Source organism: Geotrypetes seraphini, chromosome 5 (genome assembly GCF_902459505.1).
Source record: "Geotrypetes seraphini chromosome 5, aGeoSer1.1, whole genome shotgun sequence".
NCBI lineage: Eukaryota > Metazoa > Chordata > Amphibia > Gymnophiona > Dermophiidae > Geotrypetes > Geotrypetes seraphini.
In genome coordinates, this window is record NC_047088.1 from 246,890,815 (window position 1) to 246,915,221 (window position 24,407).

The 24,407-nt window shown below is 43.8% G+C and overlaps 1 protein-coding gene across 4 annotated transcripts in view; it reads right to left on the reverse strand.

The window, feature by feature from the left end:
* KALRN (kalirin RhoGEF kinase) overlaps positions 1-24,407 on the reverse strand; it is a 1,310,049-nt gene that overhangs the window by 682,637 nt on the left and 603,005 nt on the right. For all 4 annotated transcript variants that reach the window (XM_033944399.1, XM_033944394.1, XM_033944393.1 and 1 more), the window contains one exon: positions 8,612-8,803. In XM_033944399.1, coding sequence (XP_033800290.1) covers positions 8,612-8,803 — 192 coding nt within the window. The remainder of the gene's footprint in view (positions 1-8,611; positions 8,804-24,407) is intronic.

The window sequence follows — 24,407 nt, forward strand, 5'->3', positions numbered from 1 at the left end:
TAGTTGAAAACGCTTGTGTAGTGTCTTTGTTTTCCGGACCAAGGGGTAGAGCACCAAGTGCTGAGTGCACGATTTGTTAGCGGGTGTGCGTTTCAACACCTTTAGCTGCAGTCCTCTGATTAGGGGTGTTTCTACCTTTGTTCAAAGTTATGATGATGATGTATTGTACTGCATTCTCTCTGCAATGTTCTTTGTTTGTGCAACGTTATTACCTATGTTTTGTAGACGGCGGTGGCTGTCCCATTGTTCCTTGTCTTAATAAACATGATTTATAAAAAAAAAAAAGAAATGCAGTACTCAATCACTTGCAAATTCCTCTGTTAATGATCCATATAGCTTATTGAAAAATATCCCTCTTCCTGTCAGTGCATGAATGGTGACTGACTCATGTAGGGTGACATTAAAAAACAAGCAGCCAGGATAATTTCTACATTGCTCCTCCCCCACAGATATCCCCCTCTCTCCCCAACTGGACCATACCCGACACAAACTACCCTTTCCTATAACTTACTTTAAAGAAATGTCCTTGGTGTCTAGTGCATCACCCCCCGTCCACTACTCTGACCCAATCTAACCACATCTTATGTAAAATAAAAATGTACCTGATGTCTAGTGCAACTCCTCATCTATCAACCCCTTCCCCAGTAATTCTTGCCCTCCCTGAAGGCAAGAATTAGAAAAGAATAGGGTAGGCGATCTGCAAAGTCCAAAATGATGGTCAACAAAAAGCAGCATAGCCAAAAAGACGAGTAAAAAGCAAGTTCAATTTTATTGTGCAGACAACAGATAAAACCCTCTTCTGAACCCATCCTGAACCTATCCAAATCATGGAAATATCATCAATATAACATCTCTATAATGAGATATGTCTAGTATATTGATGTGTACTAAGATGTTTCTGCTCAAAATGTCCCATTTATAGGTTAAGACAGGCAAACAGAAGAACACCTCGCCTTGGGATATATGCAGGCAAACTGAAAGGCAAGGGAGGCGTCTTTTCAACCAATGATCGAGTCTTTATTGAAAACAAGTGGTCCCTACCAGGATCCCAGTTTCAGCAGCTGCGGGATTGGCGGTGGGCAACCTCAGTGGAAGGCATTTGTTACACGCCAAAACTGGGATCCTGGTTGGGACCACTTGTTTTCAATAAAGACTCGATCATTGGTTGACAAGACTCCTCCCTTGCCATATATAGGTTAACCACAGATGGGGCCATGGTGGCATCCATTGCAGTCCCTTTTATTTGTTGATAGAAAACACTATTGAAAGCCAAAAAACGTTTTGGTCAAAGCCAGAGTAGCCAATTCCAAAATCAAATCAGTAGGGAATCTAAGCAAAAAATCTCTGTGCATTTATTATTGTCCCTAATAATTTCAATCGCTTCTTCTTGAGGGATATTGGTATACTAAGATTCAATATCAAACATAACCAAGCATATATCATCATCGTATGCAACAGTGTCTAAAATATTTATAATTTCTGCAGAGTCTCGAATATATGAGAAATTTGTCTATAAAAATCAATAATGGTTCTAAAACAGATCCTATAAGTGTCATTTCATAAATAATGTACACTATTTTTTTTTCAAGTGTTTCTTTACAATCCTTCAATATAGTCTCCCTGCTTTGCAATGACTGAGTCCCAACGTTTGAGACACCGTTATAGTTCAGTTGCCGAATGGCTCAAATGGCAGAAGAAAGCTCTTCCAGAGATGCAAAACGATGTCCACGCATAGGTTGTTTCAACTTTGGGAAAAGATCAAAGTCTGGTGGACTCATGTCTGGACTGTAGGGAGCATGAGGTAACAACTCCCAGCCGTATTCGCGTAGTTTTTGAATGATGAGTGGAGAGCTCCATTTTTCCCATGACCAAAAAAATTTTGATGAGCTCAATCAAAAGTCAAACAAATTATTCTTTTTGCTTATGATCATGAAGGCATCATCAACACAGACAAAGTTCCATGTGGAAGAAGTGTTACAGCAGTGTATTATTGTGATTTCTTGCAAAAAATGCGCATTTTTCACAACAACCCTCGCCTGCACATAGGGAATGTCATTGAGAAACTACACGAATACGGCTGGGAGGTGTTACCTCATGCTCCCTACAGTCCAGACATGAGACCACCAGACTTCGACCTTTTTCCAAAGTTGAAACAACCTATGCGTGGACATAATTTTGCATCTCTGGAAGAGCTTTCTTCTGCCATTTGCGCCATTCGGCAACTGAACTAAAACGGTGTCTGGATGGAATAATGAAGCTTCCTGGACGTTGAGACTCGGTCATTACAAAGCAGGGAGACTATATTGAAGGATTGTAAAGAAATACTTGAAAAAAAAACAAACAAACATGTAAATTTAAAAAAAATAGTGTGCATTATTTATGAAATGACCCTCGTATAATGGGCCTATCGGGAGGGGAAACGAGGGGCTTATGTATTTTAGGTAGTACATAAATGGTTGGTGTGACTGGATTTCTGACATGCAAAAAATCAATTTCCTTCCTCACCTATTTTAAGTATGGATTCAATTTTATTTTGAAGGCTGACAGTGGGATCATTCTTCAATTTTTTATAAACCCCTTCCTGTACGTTTTTAGCACCAGCCGCGATATTAACAGCTCGGAGGCTCATAGGTATAAATCCCCGCATATATAACACTCCGTGCAAATACTAGAAATAGCCCCTGAGCTGCCAAGGCCCATCTCATGGCCACAGCAAGCCTTTGCCAATGCTGATGGTGTGGAAGTCATTTAAAAAAATGTTACTCTGGTGCAAATATTGCTCCTGTATTGCCTGGCAGTTTTCACTCTAAAAATAATGGGATGTTTTCAGTGGTATCTTTGGAACAAAAAACTGTACCAAGTTAAAGAAAGGCAATGTGGTTGTTAGTCTCTGTCCACTTTGCCTCTGACGAGTGTGTATAGATCAAGTTCAAGTTTTTATTAAAAATTCGATACATTCGATAATCAAAACTACTAAGCGAGTTACAATTAAAATTGGGGGAGAGGACAGACAAACATAAAATATTTTTCCATAAAAAAAAAAAAATTAAGAAAAATAAAAACAAAACTGTAAACAAATGGGCAAACATGACATGAATGGCAAACTGGGTAGAAATACAATTTTCGATAGGAAAGAGAGACAATTAAAGGAGAAAACGGATGGAATTGGGATGCGGGGAAAAAAATTAAAAAGAAGGCGAATTCTAAGCGACAGGAGATAGAACCTACGCTTAAGGGAGATTATAAAACTTTGCATCTTCCTAAACTGTGTCAGTGCTGAAAGTAGTGGGGTCATGTAGACTATCAGTGTCCCCCATCCTCTATAATAAAACCCTAAGCGCGCATGCGCATTTAGGAGGCCATGATCCCTGCCGTCGTGCTGTGTGCCTCCGTGCCAAATTCCATTTGAGCTGCGTGGGGCGGCTTGCGGCGCATGCGCCAGCTTGTGGCATGTGCGGCTTGGAGCCCGTGCAGTGGATTCAGCGGTGGTTTGTCTCAGCAACGGCTGTGATGTGTCCCATGCTGGTACGAAGTGGAGGGGGAGAGGGAAAGGGGGTGTCAGGTCAAAAGCGCGCCGGGACAAAGGCGCGCGCAGGCAATTGAGCGCAGCGTGAAGGCGCGCACCGCACTAAATTACTGTTTTTACGGCTTTGACGGGGGGGCGTGGGGGGAACCCCCCCACTTTACTTAATAGAGATCGCGCCGTGTTGTGGGGGTGTTGAGGGTGTGTGGGGGGTTGTAACCCCCCACATTTTACTGAAAACTTCACTTTTTCCCTGTTTTTAAGGAAAAAGTTAAGTTTACAGTAAAATGTGGAGGGTTACAACCCCCCAAATGCCCCACAACGCTGGCGCGATCTCTATTACGTAAACTGGGGGGGCTCCCCAACAAAACCCCCCGTTGGAGCCCCTAAAAATTGTAATTTTCTTTGGTGCGCGCCTCCGTCTTGTGCTCAGTTGTCGGCGCGCGCCTTTGTCTTTCGCCAACTTGTCTATGAACCGGGAAAGGGGGCTGCTTTGGTGGGAGGGGCCAGATAGCAATCATGCTTAATTCTGGGAGGGGGGGGAACAGAAGGGGGCCATGGAGAGACAGGCAGGAGGTTAAACGAAGGGAGAAGGCCTGCTGCTGGACTGGGGGGAGGTAAAACGAAGGGAGAAGAGCTGCTGCTGGACTAGAGAGTTGCGCGGGGACAGAAATCCCACCCGTCCCCACCCGTCCCCGCCAAAATCCCACCCATCCCCACCCGTCCCCGTGAGGAATCCCTCCGTCCCCACCCGTCCCCGTGAGGAATCCCTCCGTCCCCACCCGTCCCCGCGAGGAATCCCCTCCGTCCCCACCCGTCCCCGCGAGGAATCCCCTCCGTCCCCACCCGTCCCCGCGAGGAATCCCCTCCGTCACCATCCTTCCCTATAAACTTCAGAAATAGTTATTTTATTTAATTATGCTACTGAATTAAAGGCTCTGGTAGAGACCCATTTACAAATAAGCAAAGAGACTATTAATTTGGAAATATTAATTGGGAAGAATACATACTTTGTAAATGGGTTTCTACCAGAACCTCTAATGTAAATATAAAATATAAATACTCAGCTGATGAGAACCCACAAACTGTCAGCTGAGGACTTCCTTTGCAGTTGGCCTGGGGTCCCTTTTGCCAAGCTTGGCAGGCAGCAGTAGCGTCCCTGAGTCACAGATGCTGGCACCTCAGTGGCTCATGGATGCTGCCAGCGACTGCTGCGCTTGGTGGAGGGGAGTTCTGACCATCTCTAGAGGAGGTCCTCTGCTGGCGGTGCTTGGGGATCCCCACCAGTCACAGCAAGGGCCAACAAGTACTTCAACACTGTAGAAATAAAACCAGAAATGCATTTCCTTTTCTTTTGAACACAAAACAAAGATATCTGCCATATACATTTCCCAAGGCAGATGACTCTATGCAATGTCACCTCGGTAACAAAATACAAAAATAGACAAATACACCCCCTCCCTTTTTACTAAACCACAATAGTAGGTTTTAGCACAGGGAGTTACGCTGAATGCCTCGCGCTGCTCTCAATGCTCATAGGCTCCCTGCGCTAAAAAACAATATTGCGGTTTAGTAAAAGGGAGCCATAGTGCAAAATATAGACAGCAGATATAAATTCTCAAAACAGACACATTTTGATCACTAAATTGAAAATAAAATCATTTTTCCTACCTTTGCTGTTTGGTGATTTCATGAGTCTCTGGTTGCACTTTCTTCTTCTGACTGTGCATCCAATCTTTCTTCCTTTCTTTCAGCCTCCTGTATGTTTCCTCTCCTCCAGACCTCATTCTCTCCCCCAACTTTTTCTTTCTGTCTCCCTGTTCCCCCTTCTTTCTGTCTCTCTGTCTGCCCCCTTTCTTTCTTTCTCCGTGCCCTCCCCCAAGCCACTCGGTTTGCTGCCACCGCCATCGGGGAATAGTCCCCAAGCCACCGCTGTCCCAAGCTTTCCCTGCAGAAGCGTCGCGCTGACCAGCATTCCGCTCCCTGACGTCAATTCTGACGTAGGAGAGGAAGTTCCGGGCCAACAAGGCATTTCTCCTCATTCCATCCAGCCTGAGCCCCATCTCTCCTTGATCCAGCATTTCCCTTCTGTGTCTGTCAGAATTACCATTCCACCTATTTTCCAGCATCACCCTTCTTTGTGTCCATCTCACCTATATCCCTATCTCACCACTTTTTCAGAATCTTCATTTGTCTCTGTCCTTGTCTTTACCCCATATTCACCATTTGCCCTTTCAATGTCTTTATCTCCCCCCCCCCCACACACACTTTTTCAGCATTACTTCTATGTCTCTATTTCACCTCCTCTTCATGTCCCCTCTGTATCTCTATCCTTATTCAGAAGGTCCTGCTTACCCTTTCTCTTCTTTGTGTCACTATCTCCATTTTCAGCTTTCCCCCTTTTTCCTTTGTTAATGCACCCTGTAGCCAGAATCTTTCCACCCTCTCTCCACTCCGGCCCAGCCCAGTATGAAAGATTTCCTTTTGTTTCCCTCCCCTCTCTCTTTCTCTCAATCTTCTCCTCCCTCACCCACGAGTCCTGCATCTGGCCCTCTCCCTTCTACCTGCACCTGGCAACACCCCCCTGCTCCGCGGCTCTCTTAAGCAACTCGTCAGCAGCGGTGATCAAGACAAGCTGCCGACATCGAGGCCTTCCCTCTACGAGTCCCACCTTTGTGGAAAAAGGAAGTTGAAACAAGCGGGACTCGCAGAGGGTAGGCCCCGACGCCAGAAGCTTGTGTCGATCGTTGCTGCTAAGTTGCCGAAGAGAGCCGCAGGTAGAAGGGAGAGGGAGATAGGAAGGCTGTAGAAGCTCCGGAGCATGACACCGAACCCGGCCAGGATGATTTCTTTTTCAGGCTGCTGCTGCCGCTGCCATCCCCCACCCGAAATGACAAAAAACAGCCTAATGCCCGCGTCGGGAAATAGCCATGCTGAGCAGTGAGCTCAGCACGTACACAGATGAAAGCCTTGCTTGCTGATTGGTCCGGCGGCACGGTGGGGCGGGGCCGCCGGACCAATCAGCAAGCAAGGCTTTCATCTGTGTACGTGCTGAGCTCACTGCTCAACATGGCTATTTCCCGACGCGACGCCAGACTTGCATCGCCAGAATTTAGGTAGGTTGTTTTCATCCCCGTGGGAGTCCCGTGGGCAAGGGGGCGTCCCCGTGGGAGTCCCGTGGGTCAGGGGGGCATCCCCGTGGGAGTCCCGTGGGCCAGGGGGCGTCCCCGTGGGAGTCCCGTGGGCCAGGGGGGGAACCCGCGGGATCCCCGCGGGACCCGCGGGATCCCCGCGATCCCCGTTCCCGTGCAGACCTCTATGCTGGACAGGGGGAGAGGTAAATGGAAGGTAGAAGGGCTACTGCTGGACACAGACAATCAGCCTCTTTAGCCTTACCAAGACCTAAATAGGATCCTGGGAAGGAACCTTCTTATATGATGAAACCACATGACTTAACCAACCACCAGAATGTACTGTAGGTATGAAGCTTTATGAGAACGATATGCACCAGAGGGGAAATGTTATTCGTATGCATAATTTACATAGGGGCCCTTTTACTAAACCACATTAAATGTTAACACACGCTTAATAAGGGGGCAAAAAGGCCTACTGCAAGTCAATTTACACCCCGGATGTACTGCCTGAAAAATCTCACTGGCCTTTAATCTCACTCCTTGCTATGTTATATTTCACGGTACACTGCCAAATGTGTGCACGACAATTGCGCCCCATATGGTATATTTCACGGTACACCGCCAAATGTGTGCACGACAATTGCGCCCCATATGGTATATTTCACGGTTCACTGTCAAATGTGTGCACGACAATTGCGCCCCGTATGGTATATTTCACGGTACACCGCCAAATGTGTGCACGACAATTGCGCCCCATATGGTATATTTCACGGTACACCGCCAAATGTGTGCACGACAATTGCGCCCCATATGGTATATTTCACGGTACACCGCCAAATGTGTGCACGACAATTGCGCCCCATATGGTATATTTCACGGTACACCGTCAAATGTGTGCACGACAATTGCGCCCCGTATGGTATATTTCACGGTACACCGCCAAATGTGTGCACGACAATTGCGCCCCATATGGTATATTTCACGGTACACCGCCAAATGTGTGCACAACAATTGCGCCCCATATGGTATATTTCACGGTACACCGCCAAATGTGTGCACGACAATTGCGCCCCATATGGTATATTTCACGGTACACCGATAAATGCGCATATGACAATTGCGCCCCATCATATGCACACCCCCATTATATGCACCCCATCATATGCGCGCACAGGACATTTGTGCTCTGTCAGTTCCACCCCATGAATACATTATACATACAAATCATACGAATACATACAGTATATATACAAATTCCTCCATAAATACAGTATACATATGAACCTGCGTTCGACGACAACATGAGGAGCCATGATGATTATGCTTGAGGCGCCTGAGCCAATCAGGACCTTCCAGATGAGCAATGTAAAGGGTTCCCATAATCATCAGGTTAACCTTACCCGAACACTAGATAGGAAGTGAATATTTTTAGTGTAGTGGGGGGAGGGCGCGCATTTGACGGGACCCCTATTTCACCCTTTGGGATAGTTAATCATTGGTAGGGTCACCATTTGGCTCCAGAAAACGGAGGACAGACTGAGACATCCAGGTTTTACTTCCATTGTCTCAGTCTGTCCTCCTTACTTCCATCGCTTTCAATGGAAGTAAAACCCGGATGTCGTAATCCGTCCTCCTTTTACTGAAGCCATATGGTAACCCTAATCATTGGCATTCTCTGGGACAACAGAAACTATGTATTCATGCAGGTGACAGGGTAAAACCAAGAATGGATTAGTCTATTCCTTAAATGGCTTTGAAAATTACTTTCCCACATATGCAAGGAGTGACAAAGGTCTCTGCTTTACCTTCATGCAATTTGTTCTTCTGTTTCAAGAGTCCAAATGATACATCTGGCCATATTAAAGGAGGACATATTTCTGAGGTGAGGGTTGTACTAATCACATTCTGGTCATTTTCCTGACTTATGCATTAGCAATGCTAGTGAGCGACAAACCTGCTCTGCCTTCTGGTGGAACACAGCGGACATCGCCAAGATGGTGCTACGCTCATCTAACGCTGCCGCAAAGCTCTTCCACTCCTGATCCAGCTGGGTTGAGATCTGTTTGATTTGCTGAGATGCATAATGGCCGGCCTCCGAAAGTCTGGACGCGACCGACATGATCCGGTTAATGTTGACGTAGGCGTTCTGGCAGACAAGAAAAATGACGAAAAGAAACATGTCATCCTTTTTAAGAATGCAGCAGTGAAAACTGAAGGCAGCCAAGCAGATCATTTTTAAGTATTCAAGATATTTTTTTTTTTTTTAGATATTAACTTTTTTTTTTTTCTTTCTCTTCTTTTTTCCTCTCTCTTTCAATTTTTACTTTGTCCTATTTCACTTTCTATTGTCATACATCACCACAAACAAATCCAATACTCTGAGCTTTTCTTAATAATATGGGCCTTTATAAATAACTATATATTAATGCAAAATGTTATACTACTTTTATGTATTTGAATTGCTCCTTGTATTTTTTAAAATACTGAATAAAAATTTATTGAATTAAAAAAAAAAAAAGATATTATTACCGTATTTTCACGCAGATAACGCGCACCCGTGTAAAACGCGCACACAGGTATAGCGCGCAGAAACCACGATTTTATGTACAAAAACTTTTGTATACCGCGCTCACGGGTATACCGCGCATGCAGCCCGACTGTCCTTTCGCCCGCCCCGACTCTCCTCTGGCCACCCCGACTCTCCTTTCGCCCTCCCCGACTCTCCGTGCGCTGTCCCGACTATCCGTTCACCCTCCCTGACTTTCCGTGCACTGCCCCGCCTCTCCGTGCGCTGTCCCGACTCTCCGTTCACCCTCCCTGACTTTCCGTGCAGGTTTGGGCCCATGTGCCTCAGGCCGCGCCCCCAGGTGGGACCTAAGGCTCCAGGGCCTATTCTGATTGGCCCACGCGCCTTAGGCCCCACCAGTAGGCGGAGCTTTGGGACGGATGGGCCAATCCGGCCTCATTCCGTCGTTGGCTGCCTGCCGGACAGGCGGGTTTGGCTCCCGTCTGTCCGGCCAACTACCAAAGGTACGGGGAAGGGGGGTGGGGGTGTCGTGGGGGTCGGCCAGGGGGGTCACGGGTCGGCTGGGGGGGCGGTCGGAGGTTCTTGGGGGGGGGCGGTCGTTGGAGGGAGGGGGGTTTGCGTCGAGGGCAGGAGGACCTGGGATCCCTCCTGCCCGTAATGTAGTGCAGGGTGGGGGTAGGGGGTCGCCGTGGCCAGGAGGGTTTGGGCTCCCTCCTGGCCCGATATTGTCGGGGAGTTGGGGAGTCGGCTGGGCAAGAGGGCTTGGGCTCCCTCTTGCTCCGATCGTGGATGCGGGTGCGGGTGGGAGCGCGTGCGAGCGGTCGTTCGGGGTGGGGGTGCGAGCGGTCCTGCTGGGGGGGTGAATCGGGCGTTGGGCGGGGTGGGAACTATGTAAAAAAATTTTTGTATACCGCGCTCACGCGTATAACGCGCGAGGGGTATGCGCGGTAGGTAAAAACGCGTATAACGCGCGCGTTATATGCGTGAAAATACGGTAACTTTTTTTCTTAAGAAATTTCTGTTATAAAAAGTGCAGTAAGGCCTAGATTCTCCATAAGGCGCCGATATCAGTGGCCGCCTAAAATGCGACTTCCAATTGCGTGTCAGTCACGCGATGGCGCCATATACAGAATCACACCTCCGGGAAAGATAGGCGCCAGAATGTAGGCCAGGGTTTTCCAGGCCTTCATTCCTGCTGCCCATGTTTGTTATGAATCATGACTATGTAGGTGCTGTAGCTACCTAAGGCCATTTCTGGCATTAGCCACACCCACAGTGGCGTTAGGCGGCCTAGAGCGCCTACGGAAGCATGATTCTTGTGCCCGTTTTTTTAGGCACCGGTAGGCGCTTTAACTTTAATGTTTCTTGCCATTTTAAATTGCGTTTCTTAATTAACTTAGATGCCAGTAGGGCGCCTGCCAGCGCCTCAGTTCAGGCTCCAATTGCAGAATTTCCCCCTGAGTGTGCACATCACAAAATCAAGGCAGCATGTTTAATAAACTAAAAATATGTTTTAACCAATTACTTATTCATAAAGGGTCCAATTCTATATAAGGCACCTACCAATTAGGTGACAACTAGTGCAGAGCTAAGTGTGATTCTATAAAAGATAGGAGCACTATAGAAAATCACACTTAGGCCCAGATTCTAAAAGCGGAGCCATTAGGAAGGTACCTGTAGGCGCTGTATTATGATAAAAGTTAGCAGAACTGCAGGGCCAAAAAATTATGTACTTTTCTGTATTGTAGAAAGAAGAGTTGCACGGGGACAGAATTTTCATCTGTCTCCACCCATCCCCGATGGAATCTAACCAACATCCAGCAACACCCACCCATGCCTGCTAAGATCCACTGCATTCCCACCCATCCCTATAATTAATCTCTCCATCCCCACCCATCCCCAAAGGATTCAATGCTATTATTTACTTTTTTGCAGCCTTCTGTTTCCCCCAAACTTAACAGCCTCCCACCTTTGGTCCAGAGCCCCAATTCTGGCCTGGGCTGCATTATTTAGTGCTAGTGAAGGATGTGGATTAATTTGCCAATGACCTCCCAGGTAAGTGGTATCAACCTTGACCCAAATAATAAAAATAATAATAATAATTTATTTTTATATACCGCCATACTGGAAGGTTCTAGGCGGTTCACAGCATGCAAGGCTAATACATACAATGCAGATAAATATTAGTGAGAATAACCCTGGAAGGTATGCTCCCAGTCTGCCAAACATTGTATAATAGCCCTGTGAGGACCACTACAGCCTGGATATATATAACTTTGACCTCATGAAAGACCAGCTCCCAAGTTTTTTTTACAATTTGCACACAGTAATAATAATAATAACTTTATTCTGCTATACCGCCATAATCAGACGACTTCTAGGCGGTTCACATCGAAGAGGGCTGGACAATCAACGAATTACAGAATGCAGATAGTGAAGGTACACTTCCCCCTCCCCATTCGCGGTTCTTGCACTCGCGGTTTCATATAATCGCAATTTTTTTCTAGGGAGGGGGAAAATAAAAAAAACAGTCTTAATGTAAAAAAAAAAAAAAAATCCATCTTTTTTTCCTCCCTGCCGCCTTCCCGGCCTTACCTGGTGGTCTAGAGGGCTTTCGGGGCAGGAGCGATCTTCCTACGCTCCTGCCCCATGCAGATCGCCATGAGGAAATGGCTGCTGGGAGTTCCTGTAGTCTCTCAGAATACGTTGGGAACTCCCTACAGCCATTTCCTGATGGCGATCTGCATGGGGCAGGAGCATAGGAAGATCGCTCCTGCCCCGAAAGCCCTCTAGACCACCAGGTAAGGCCGAGAAGGTGGCAGGGAGGTGGGGGTGGGTCAGAGCCGAATAATCACGGTTTTTCGGCATTCGCGGTCCAGCTCTGCCCGTATCCCCCGTGAATGACGAGGGAGAAGTGTACAACATATTACACAAGAAATAGACAGAAGGAAAATATAAATTTAGTGTGGCTTCTGTTTAGGAGATGAATCTGTCAAGGCGCCGTAGGTCAGCCTGGCTCCATTGATGTAGTTACCCAGCCAGGACTGCTGTTTGCTTGCTTGAAACATGAAAGACCTGTCCAAAAAGGATTTGTATGTACAGAGGTGATTCTTGGGTATGCAAATATGTTACAGTTTCTGGTTGACCGTGTGGGGTTGTGTAGTACGAAATGTGGTAGAAGATAGGAAGGCGCTAGTCCCCAGGCCTGCTTGAAACAAATACAAGCAAACTTCAACATTATTCGCGCCTCCATTGGCAACCAGTGTAACAGTCTGTAGTAGGGGCTAAGGTGGTCATTTTTCTTCATTCCGAATATCAAGCGAACTGCCGTGTTCTGTACTATGTTTAATTTTTGTACTGTTTTCTTTGGGATACCCAGATAAACGATATTGCAGTAGTCCAGTATTGATAGTAATAATAATAATAATAACTTTATTTTTCTATACCGCCATAGTCAAACTGACTTCTAGGTGGTTCACATAGAAAGAAGGCTGGACAATCAGCGAATTACAAAATGCAAGAAGAAGGTAGTTACATCATGAATTGGAGAAACATGGTGAAAGAATACATGAGAGAAGAAAGATGTTACATAATACAATGGGGTTATAAGGTGGAAAAAAAAAAAGAGAGGTGATCTCATTAAGCAAGGAATTTGTCAAATAGAACGGTTTTAATTACTGTACTAGTAATCTAAAGGATGTAGAGTCAAAGTATTTTTTAATGGTCCTTAATTTCTACAGTGTGCAAAAGGGTGTCAGGTCAAAAGCGCGCCACGACAAAGGCGCGCCCAGACAATTGAGCGCAGCGCGGAGGCGCGCACCGCTCTAAATTACTGTTTTTAGGGCTCCGACGGGGGTGTGTGTGGGGGAAACTCCCCCCTTTACTTAATAGACATCGTGCCGCGTTGTGGGGGCGTTGTGGGGGTGTGGGGGGTTGTAACCCCCCACATTTTACTGAAAACTTAACTTTTTCCCTGTTTTTAGGGAAAAAGTTCAGTTTACAGTAAAATGTGGAGGGTTACAACCCCCCACACCCCCCATAACGCCGGCGCGATGTCTATTAAGTAAACTGGGGGGGTTCCCCAACAAACCCCCCGTCGGAGCCCCTAAAAACTGTAATTTTGTGCGGCGTGCGCCTCCGCACTGCGCTGAATTGTCGGTGCGCGCTTTTGTCTTTCGCGCCGTTATCTATGAACCGTGCAAAAGCACTTCTTCACCACTAAATTTGTGTGGTCAACCATAATTAGTTGTACTTGAGATTAACCAATCTAAATTCAATAAATAAGGTGAATCATCAGTTTCTGGGAAATAACCTTTTAGTTTGAGGTTTTCACCCGAGTATATCCCACAGACAGGACAGGAAAACATTTCTGCTATTCACAGAACAATTCTGGATTTATAGCTTACGTTTGTATATGCCGTATGGCATGAATGAATCAGTTGAATGGTAGACAGCAGCGAATTTCAGGCGCTGATTCACAGATTGATTGCATGTAGGGGGATCTTTTATTATGATGTCATTACATTTCACTTTGGAAGAGGCATTGCCCAGGAATCTTCATGGTTTTAAATACGGTCACAGTTGTTCTTTAGTCACGGCGTTTTTGTGTTGGCAGCAGGTTGAACTTCTGAGCTTGCCCCTGAGGAAGGACACGAAACAGGGGGTCTCTGTAGGGCATTCAGCTAAGGCACCCTAGATGATCTGAACAGCTGTGATCCTCTCCAGATAAGTTAAAGCAACATTTTGATTGGTGGTTGCAACTTCTATTTATTCTACTAAGAAATTACAGTGCCACTCATATTAAATGTTTTAAAAAGTTTTTATTGTACAGGGCACTTTTGAATTATTGAAAAAGTAAAGTAATGGTGATAAGAAATTATGTTTTTGGTAAGGCACACAGTGCGCTTAACGGTGCACGCTGTCTGTGGGATATACCCGGGTGAAAACCTCAAACTAAAAGGTTATTCCCCAGAAACTGATGATTCACCTTATTTATTGAATTTAGACTGGTTAATCTCAAGTACCATGTGCAAATTGTAAAAAAAAACCTTGTGAGTTGGTCTTTCATGTGATCATAAATATTTTTGGACCCCTTCTTTCATTTATAAAAGGCTTTCATTAATTTGGATAGACATAACTTTGGCCATTCAGTGATTTAAACATCCACAATTATCCAAATAAGTGGCCTGGAGTTTAATTTTTTTTAATTTTTTTTATTTATACTTAAAATGTCTTTCCACGTTTCATTTCACACTATAGCTCTGTACAATCCCACATCACTGCATTTCATTAAGGGGAAAATTCTTTAAACGGCACCTAACTTACCCCATCCCCCTGCTTACAAAACCACGAAAGAGGTTTTTAGCGCCAGCCGGCACGCTGAATGCTCTGCGCTGCTCCCACGCTCAAAGGAACTCTATGACCGTCGGAGCAGTGCAGAGCATTCAGCGCGCCGGCCGGCACTAAAAACCTCTTGTGCGGTTTTGTAAAGGATGGGTTAATTAGTAAATTGGCTTCAGTATGGATCTTTCACAAGCTCATAATTGAAAAAAAGTAAAATTTAATTGGGAGATAGGTGCCTGTCTTCTTAAGACGCGATTCTACAAAAGATAGGTGCCTATTGCATGTGCCTAGCGACGCCTAACACGTGTTTAGGGGTGGAGAAAGACTTAGGGCTCCTTTTACAAAGGTGCGCTAGGGCCTTGACACACGCAATAGCGTGCGTTAAATTCCCGAGCGCGCTAGCCGCTACCGCCTCCTTTTCAGCAGGCGGTAGATTTTCGGCTATCGCACGCGGTAATTTTGTGTGTGCGCTTCATAAAAGGTGCCACTAGGTGTGATTCTCTAAAGGACCTAAGCGACTATAATGTGGGCCTTTAAAAACATGGCCTACATGTCAGGCGCCTAAGTTTTAAACTAGGCATCACTAAACATGATTCTATAATGGGCGCCAAAGTGTGATTGTCACGCAATAAGTAACTAGATTTTGGTGTGTTTTTTGTGCCCATTACAGAATCTAGCCCTTCCCCCATCTTCTACAAAGCCGCGTGGCAACAGCCCCGAAGCCCTTTAAATCTCTATGGGCTTCGGGGCTTTGTAGAAGAGGGGGTAAGTGTCAGATACAGGTTACAAACATCTTTCTACTACGACACAATTATAAAATTCTCTTATTGACATTTAAAACCCGTTCGAGTAGCCAACCTGAATTTATTAATAATCTAATCATACCTTACTGCCCCTCTAAAGCCCTTCGCACTACATCTCAAAATTCCTTCCCTAAAACATATCAGTACCATTAGATCTAATCATTTCGCCGTAACTGCCCCTTTCCTTTGGAATTCCATCCCTAACCCACTTCGTTCAGAAGTTTCTCTTCCTCATTTTAAAACTAACTTTAAAACTTTTCTATTCCAAGATGCCTTTGACACCTAACTGCCCTTATTAGAGCAAATACTTTTTAAACTTTTAATTTTTATTATCATTATTATTTTTTTAATCCTACCTACCTTTTATGTTAACTTTATTTGATTATTGTAGTTCGTTTTTATATTGTGTATTATTTGTTTTGTGACTCCTCTTAAGCTCGAACTATGTAGGCCTGTGTCTTTGGTTCCTCACTTATTTGTACACCACTTAGAAGTTTGATTGAGCAGTATAAAAATTTTTTTTTTTATAAACTTGAAACATGAAATGGCAAAAAAAGACAGGCAATATTTCTAGCTCCTATTGATGTACACTCATATCTCCAGAGGGTTGTAATTGCACCCTCTTTTAAATATTAAGGGAAAGCTGCATGCTTAATAGGAAATAGCAGATGTTCCCACATACCAATTTTCTAGTCAGGAAAACCCTATACAGTACCATATATTTTCATTGGGAATAGAATATTCTAGTGCAAACAGTACTAAAACAATTATAAGTACATCTTCCAAGCACACCGCATAATATAACAGCAAAGAACAAAGGGTTTGTTAAAAAGCAACGGAGATTTTTCGAGTGCAATTATTGTGTCATTGTTATTCTCAGCATCCCAGAAGCATGTCTGTAGAATGTAGCATTCATAAAAACAGTTGTGACCAGCCTTTGGGAGACTGGCTCCTGTAACAAAGCAGTTACTGGTCCCTTGGATGAACTGGTTTTGGAAAATATTTCATCCAAGACTCTTCACAGGAGATGGTACAAAACCATTCAGCAAGGGTAGACATTGCTAGTAGAGATCAGATAAACAAGGCAACTGATAAGAACACATACTTGTCATATGATAGTTGTCATCCCCCCAGGCTAGGACAGGCATTACCTATCAGCCAATTTCTTAGAATCAGAAGGATTTGTTCCTCTGACCAGGAATATAAGAGACAGGCTAGGGCAGGGATCTCAAAGTCCCTCCTTGAGGGCCGCAATCAAGTTGTGTTTTCAGGATTTCCCCAATGAATATGCATTGAAAGCAGTGCATGCACATAGATCTCATGCATATTCATTGGGGAAATCCTGAAAACCCGACTGGATTGCGGCCCTCAAGGAGGGACTTTGAGATCCCTGGGCTAGGGGGTCTGATGAAACGTTTTCAAGCCAGATCTTACCCGGAAAGGGCTATTCAGCAGGTGTATTTGAGGGCGTTGTACACAAACCATACCCTGCTTTTACAGCCTCAACAAAAGTCACCAATGGAGAAACATGTTTATGTGCTAACCCAGTGGTTCCCAACCCTGTCCTGGAGGACCACTAGGCCAATCAGGCTAGCCTTAATAAGAGAGATTTGCATATAATGGAAGTGAGAGGCTTGCAAATCTGCTCTATGCATATTCATTAGGGATATGCATAGAGCATATCCTGAAAACCCGATTGGCCTGATAGTCCTCCAGGACAGGGTTGGGAACCACTGTGCTAACCTATTCTGACAAAGCCTCTCAAGTGGCTAACCTCATATGAAAACATTGGCATGTTTTAGCCATACATGAAGTATTTAAAGATTGTCCGTGTATGGCATTTAGAAGACTGAAAAATTTGGCCAATCACCTTACTACTGTGAGACCTATCGTAGAAGAAAGGAGCAATGATACGGTACTCCTTTAGGACACAGGGCATGTAATGACTGCAGTATGTGTGCTATCTCTTTAAATGTGGATTCATTGACCAACCCTAGTAATGGCAAAATTTACAGATTGAGGGAAGCCACAACATGCAAATCTACAGAAGTAATTATGGAATTCCTTGCCCATGTCAACCCATGTATGTTGGATATACCATGAGACAAGTACATACTAGACTCATTGAACACAAGAGCAGGTTAAATATGGCTGTCATCAACGCCCCAATGGTGTCCCACTGTATAGAGAAGTCCCACAAGTTTCAAGATCTCAGATGGTTAGTGATTGAACGTATTCCTGAATCTTTCATTGGTAATAGGAGAACATATTTACACCAACGGGAACAGTACTGGATTCTGGAATTGGACACCGTAGTACCTTGGGGACTGAATGATTATTTGGAATGGAGCGTGTTATTATGAGAGCAAAGTTTTTCCATTCACTGTTTAACTTTTTCCTTTTCTGTGCTTTTACTCTGGTGCTGATAAAGTTATTCAAAACAACACGGCAGACGTACGACATTTGGCTCAGCTGTTATAATGTAGATTCGTCTCTGCCCCTCTGTCTCGCTGGTGGCGCCAAAGATTTTCTCTGAGGCATCTCTTCCTCATTTGTCCTGTTGAGGCACGATTTAAAGAAACCCTGGAGAGAAGGCTCCTGAAGAAGGGAATTATCCTGAAACTGGGCAAAGTAGAGGCACAGTCACCACTCGAAGAAACGTTATGAACTTGAGGAGTGCCTGAGTTGGATAAGTACTATGAAATCGCTGAATTGAACACCTATTTAATTTGGTGGACTTCAATTTTGTATTGTCAATTATTGGTCACTGAAACACTTATTAGTGGGTTCACTATAATTATTTAAAAGCACAAGATGTACGCATATGATGGTGCTAAAGAGGCTTGAGATAGGGACTCTGAAAACAGGTTTAAGCCTGGAACTTGGGTTTTCCTGAGTCCCGATAGATTTTACTTTTGCACTGAGGGTACATCTACACACACAAAAAAATTAATATTTTAGGTTAAGAGATAGGGGTTATTTGTCTCCTCTGAGATCTTACAATCTTGTTACCCACCATCCTACATTGGAATAGAGCAGGGGTCTCAAAGTCCTTCCTTGAGGGCCGCAATCCAGTCGGGTGTTCAGGATTTCCCCAATGAATATGCAATGAAAGCAGTGCATACACATAGATCTCATGCATATTCACTGGGGAAATCCTGAAAACCCGACTGGATTGCGGCCCTCAAGGAGGGACTTTGAGATCCATGGAATAGAGGGATTGTTAGTTTTGTATTGATTTTTCATCCACGGGGATTTTGTATTGGTGTAAATTTGGGACCCATGTAGAACTTTTTTAAAAAATTGGCTTAATCAGCGTAGTAATTGACTGCGCTGGTTTTCACCCAGTGGGAAAAAAAAAAAATTACCGTATTTGCCGGCGTATAAGACGACTGGGCGTATAAGACGACCCCCCAACTTTTACAGTTAAAATATAGAGTTTGTTATATACTCGCCATATAAGACTACCCCTTCTTCCGCACACCTTCTGCACAACAAATAAAACTTAAAAGAACATCAGAATTTATTTCAACAATTTTAATTAATTCACTAAAGCTGAATAGAACAATAAACCCATGGGAGCTGCCATGCTATTTGTTTTCTAAACTGTTAACCAAACTGAAACTGTCAATGATAGAAGGAAGATAACACATAGAGGGAGAGAGCAAGTGCCGGGCAAGTCCCTAGCAAGTTTGCTGGCATGACAGTTTCCTTTAAAAGCCTTCAAAAGCCTCCTGTTCGCCCCCGCAACTTCCTTAAGGGCTAGACTCCACACACGGCCGCATGTGCGAGAGACGTAGTCAAGAGAAAAGGGGTGGGGCCAGAGCGCCGCTGCTTCCCGCTGCGCAGGATGAAGGAGCTGGCACCCTTGTCACACTGATGTCCCGGCAGGTTTACTAGTACCGTAAGCACCGTAAGGAGGTAAGGAAGGAGATGTTAGGGCATGTAAACAGTACCCGGCGTATAAGACGACCCCCGACTTTGGGGAGGATTTTAAGGTACTGAAAAGTCGTCTTATATGCCGGCAAATACGGTAATTAAACAATTGAAAAGTTTGGCACTGAACTCTTAGGACTCCTAGCGACACCTGAATGAAGGTGCCCTCTCATCTCTAAGGACACCTGCCAATACCTAGCTGAAAAAGTAGGTGTGGTTAGAGGGCATGGTTGAATTAGGTGTCATTAGGCATCCAGTGTAGGTGCTGGTAAATTCGGCCAGTGAAAACCTGGCCTAATGGAAAGGCGCCTACCTTTAGGACACCTAAGTCTGCTTAGGTGTTGCTAGGCGTGATTCTATAAATGATGCCTAGCGGTTGATTGACAATCACTTCAAGCGGTGCCATTTATAGAATCAAGGCCAGTGTGTGAAGCAAGCTTGTCCTGGTGCAGAATGAGAGTAAAGTCAATCATACTATGTATTAATGGCTTGGGTGAAGAGCCAGGCTTTCACCTGCTTCCTAAAGTAGAGGTAGTCTAGAGCTAAATATAGCCTCAATGGGAGTAAATTCCAGAATGCGGAGATTATTCTTGAGAAGGTTCACTGGTGGGTATCACACCGTAAAATTTTTTTGATCAGGGTACAGATAGTGATGCTCCTTGAGAGGACCTTAAAGGTCTCAAAGGTTTATATAACAGGCTAACTTATTTTTTTAAGCATTTTGGGCCATTTTGTCTGAGAAGCTTGAAAAATCAAACACAGAGTTGTAAATTTAGCCCTGTAAGGTACCGATAACAGTGTAGCTTAAGACATAAGAATAGCCTTATTGAGTCAGACCAATGGTCCATCAAGCCCAGTAGCCTGTTCTCACGGTGGCCAATCCAGGTCACTAGTACCTGGCCAAAACCCAAAGAGTAGCAACATTAAATACAGAATCTCAAAGAATAGCAAGATTCCAGAATCCCAGAGAGTAACAAGATTCTAGAACCCCAAAGAGTAGCAACATTCCATACAGAATCTCAAAGAATAGCAAGATTCCGGAATCCCAGAGAGTAACAAGATTCTAGAACCCCAAAGAATAGCAGCATTCCATACAGAATCTCAAAGAATAGCAAGATTCCGGAATCCCAGAGAGTAACAAGATTCTAGAACCCCATAGAGTAGCAACATTCCATGCCACCGATCCAGGGCAAGCAATCTCAATAACAGACTACGGACTTTTCCTCCAGGAAATTGTCCAAACCTTTCTTAAAACCAGCTATGCTATCTGCTCTTACTAGGAAGAGTGTGATGTGATCACGCCACTCACAGCCTTCTATCAGTTATGCACATCCTTGCCACATTTAGGTGGCAACAGTCACATCAGGTTTACGGTTGTTGTAACTGTGGATGCCTAAATGTAAGTTGGGCAGATGTGGGGTTTCACTAGTATTCTAAAATGGAATCTGGGTGCCCCGATGCTGTGACAGAACAGGCTCTCACTGCTCTGCATTAGGGTGCCTAAAATGAGGTGCCCGCTTATAGAAATGCCCCCTTTAAAGCTTGATAGCTATTCTCCTTTATGAACAAGAATGTAACACATTTGGCCAAAAGGAATCTTCCAAGTAGCCTGATGAATTTTTATTATGAACTACTTTGGTTTCCAACAATTGTCTTTAATGCTTAGGAATCACCATCAGGAAAGAGAACAAGTGTTCTTTCCTTCTGAATCAACAAGACATTATCTCAAGCAAACAAACAGAAAAAAAGGGCTTCCCAGTGTTCCTTACGGAATCTGCAGAACATCTGCAAACTGTACCCCAAACAAATCCCCAAAGATGCCATATTTCAACTGTGAAGAGCGAAATACCCTGAGACATGGCCCCAGTCTTGCTTCCCATGATAGCCTAAGAAACAGAACCAGCTGTATCCTGCCTCGTGGAATTTCGGTAATTTCTTTTCAGCCTGATAAATGCATTTAAAATCTAAGAAAGACATGTAGTATATGTAATTTTTTTTTTTTAAAGCCACTTTAACAGATACACACAAAACTGCCATATACGAGGATTGAATGAAAAGTAATGCCTTAAATGAAGATATTGTAATGAATTAAAAACAAATGTAATGCTTGAAACTTGCTCTTTTCCTGCATGGTTTTACTTTTCTACATAGTCGCCACCATTCACCATTCATTTCTCTCAAGTTTTTGAAAGCTGTTATGACAGTCCTTTCCATCTCTTAACATAGTAGATGATGGTAGATACAGACCTATACCGTGCCGAGCTCTACGCTTGTGGAGATGGTGCGGTATACAAACCTAAGGTTTAGTTTAGTTGTTTAGACGGTCCATCCAGTCTGCTCAACAAGATAAATTCATAATGTGTGATGTGATACTACAAAGGCATACTTGATTTGTCCCTTTTCCATTTTCCATTTTCAGGGCACAGACCGTAGAGGTCTGCCTGGCACTGGTCTATCTGTTCAGCCACGATCTCAATTTGGGTTGAACACAAATGAATATACGTCTTCAATTTTGGAAAATGATGGAAATCACATGGCACGAAGGCTGGACTGTATGGAGGATGGGGTAAGACTGTGAGAGTCCTACAAACACTTTAAGAAAAAAAGAATAGGGAAAAAGTTAAATTAAGGAGAAAAAGACCTCAGTTTGTAAATGGCAACATGAACAGTGGTGGATGTTTAAATTAAATACAGTCGAACCACATGGGCTTAATGTCAGTATTGAATGAAATATTCCTACCAGGAAGGCCTAACAGAACTTACGTCACAAAACTGATATCCTACCAAGCAGCTCACTTAAGCCAGGAACTACTCTCCATCATAGAGCCTTCTTCATCATACATGCATTTTGGGCGAAGCTTAAAAACATATCTGTTTTAAGCTTAAAAACATAGCTTAAAAACATATCTGTTCTCTCTGCACCTCACTTTCGCTCATCCCCTCAAATGACTGAAACTTCTCCTCGCACAGATACATGTAATACTTTTATGTCCTTCCTCACCACCCCACCCTCTGCTACCTGTACTTAGGAATCCCTATCTACAACTAACTGTAACGCAGGCTGTTTACCCACTGGAGTTTTGTACTAATTATCTTGATTGTATGTGAAGCTGACCTTGTCTTGCTCCTAGACCAGGGGAGGGCAAATCCGGTCCTCGAGGGCCGGAATCCAGTTGGGTTTTTAGGATTTTCCCAATGAATATGCATGAGATCTACCTGCATGCACTGCTTTCAATGCACATTCATTGGGGAAATCCTGAAAACCCCAACTAGATTCCAGCCCTTGAGGACCGGAGTTCCCCACCCCTGTCCTAGACTGTCTGTATTTGTATCTGCACTGCCTATGTAAGATCTTCTGATAATTCTTGTTAACTGCATCAAACTTCACGATCTATCGCGGTATATAAATAAAATTTTTTGCTATGTTTCGACATCAAGATATTCTCCTGAAGGTGGGGTTATATTTTGTTATAACATGTGCATGCTGTCATTGTTCCCTTACTGCAGCCATCTTTGCTGATGTGAGAGAGCATCATTCTTCTGATGTAGCTACAGTCATATGTTGAGCAAGAACTACCCGAAGTTGAGGCTGGTTTCAGAAAAGGTCGAGGAACAAGAGACATTATTGCTAATGTTAGATGGATACTGGAGAAGAGCAAAGAATACCAAAAGCCCCTATACTTTTGCTTCATTGACTACAGTAAATCTTTTGACTGTGTGGATCATGATAAACTATGGAGAACTCTAGCACAAATGGAAATACCCAAACACATAGCTCAGTTGATAAAGAGCCTCTACGAAAATCAATAAGCTGTAGTGAGAACTGAATATGGCAACACTGATTGGTTTCCAATAAAACATGGCGTCAGGAAATGATGTATCTTGTCACCTTACCTGTTCAACCTTTAAGGTGAAGCCATCTTCAGAAAAGCAAATTTAGAAGAGGAAAGCATTGGTTTCAAAGTTGGTGGCCAAAATATAAACAATCTGTGCTAAGCAGATGATACAATGCTCATCACCAGCAGCAAAGACGACATGATGTATCTACTGAGAAAAGTCAAAGCTGAAAGTCATAACATGGGATCAGAACTGAACATAAACAAGATGAAGATCATGAACACAGAAAATGATGAAGATTTCAAGCTTGAAGGCGATAGAATACAAGATGTCAAGGATTTCAATCTCCTGGACTCTTGCAAACAAAGAAGCAACTAGCAGGGTAGAAATATTCTGCAGAATAGCACTTGGTAACTCTTCAATGAAGACTCTCGACAAAGTATTCAAAGGCAAGGAAATAAAATTCCAAATGAAGATCAGACTTGTACATGCACTGATTTTCTCAGTAGTCAATTACGGATGCAAAAGCTGGACTCTACAGAAACAAGATAGAAAAAAATTGACTCATTTGAGCTTTGGTGCTGGAGAAGGATTTTAAGCATGTCATGGACTGCCAGAAGAATTAACAAATCGATTCTGGAAGAGATCAATCCGGCTATGTCACTAGAAGCCCAAATGATGAAGTTACGACTGTCTTATTTTGGTCACACCTTCAGAAGAGAAAGATCATTTAAGAAGGACATCATGTTTGGCAAGATCAAAGGTGAAGAGGGCGACCTGCAATCAGATGGCTGAACACATTGAAAAAACCATGGGGATGACATAGGAGGACCTTAGCAGATTAGCAGAAAATGGATTTCTTTTTAGATCTGTAATTCATCAAGTCGCTAGAACTCGAACACGAGTTGATGGCACCTAACACAGCTTTGGGCAAAACACAGCTGCTGTAAAGAGGCTGTTAAGACCCCCATGGATTGCATTGTTTGGGAAGGTGCTATGGATTTTAGCAGAGATAAGTATGGACTGTTGAATTAAGTAGTTTCTTTCAACAGCACTGATTTAACGACTATTGAGGACTGCAAGGTATTTTGTTCCTTCTTTAGAGTATCTTGTTTTACATGTTTAAAAATCTTTTAAGACAGTAATTGAGAATTTATATGAGAAAAGAAGATTTTGGATATTTATTTGGTAGAGTTTTTAATGACTGCTGATTGAGACAGCTCCTTCCACTAAGATTTAATCATTTTTTTTCCTCAGTTTTTCTTAAAGTTTTTGCAGGACTGGTACAATATGCTTGATTTATA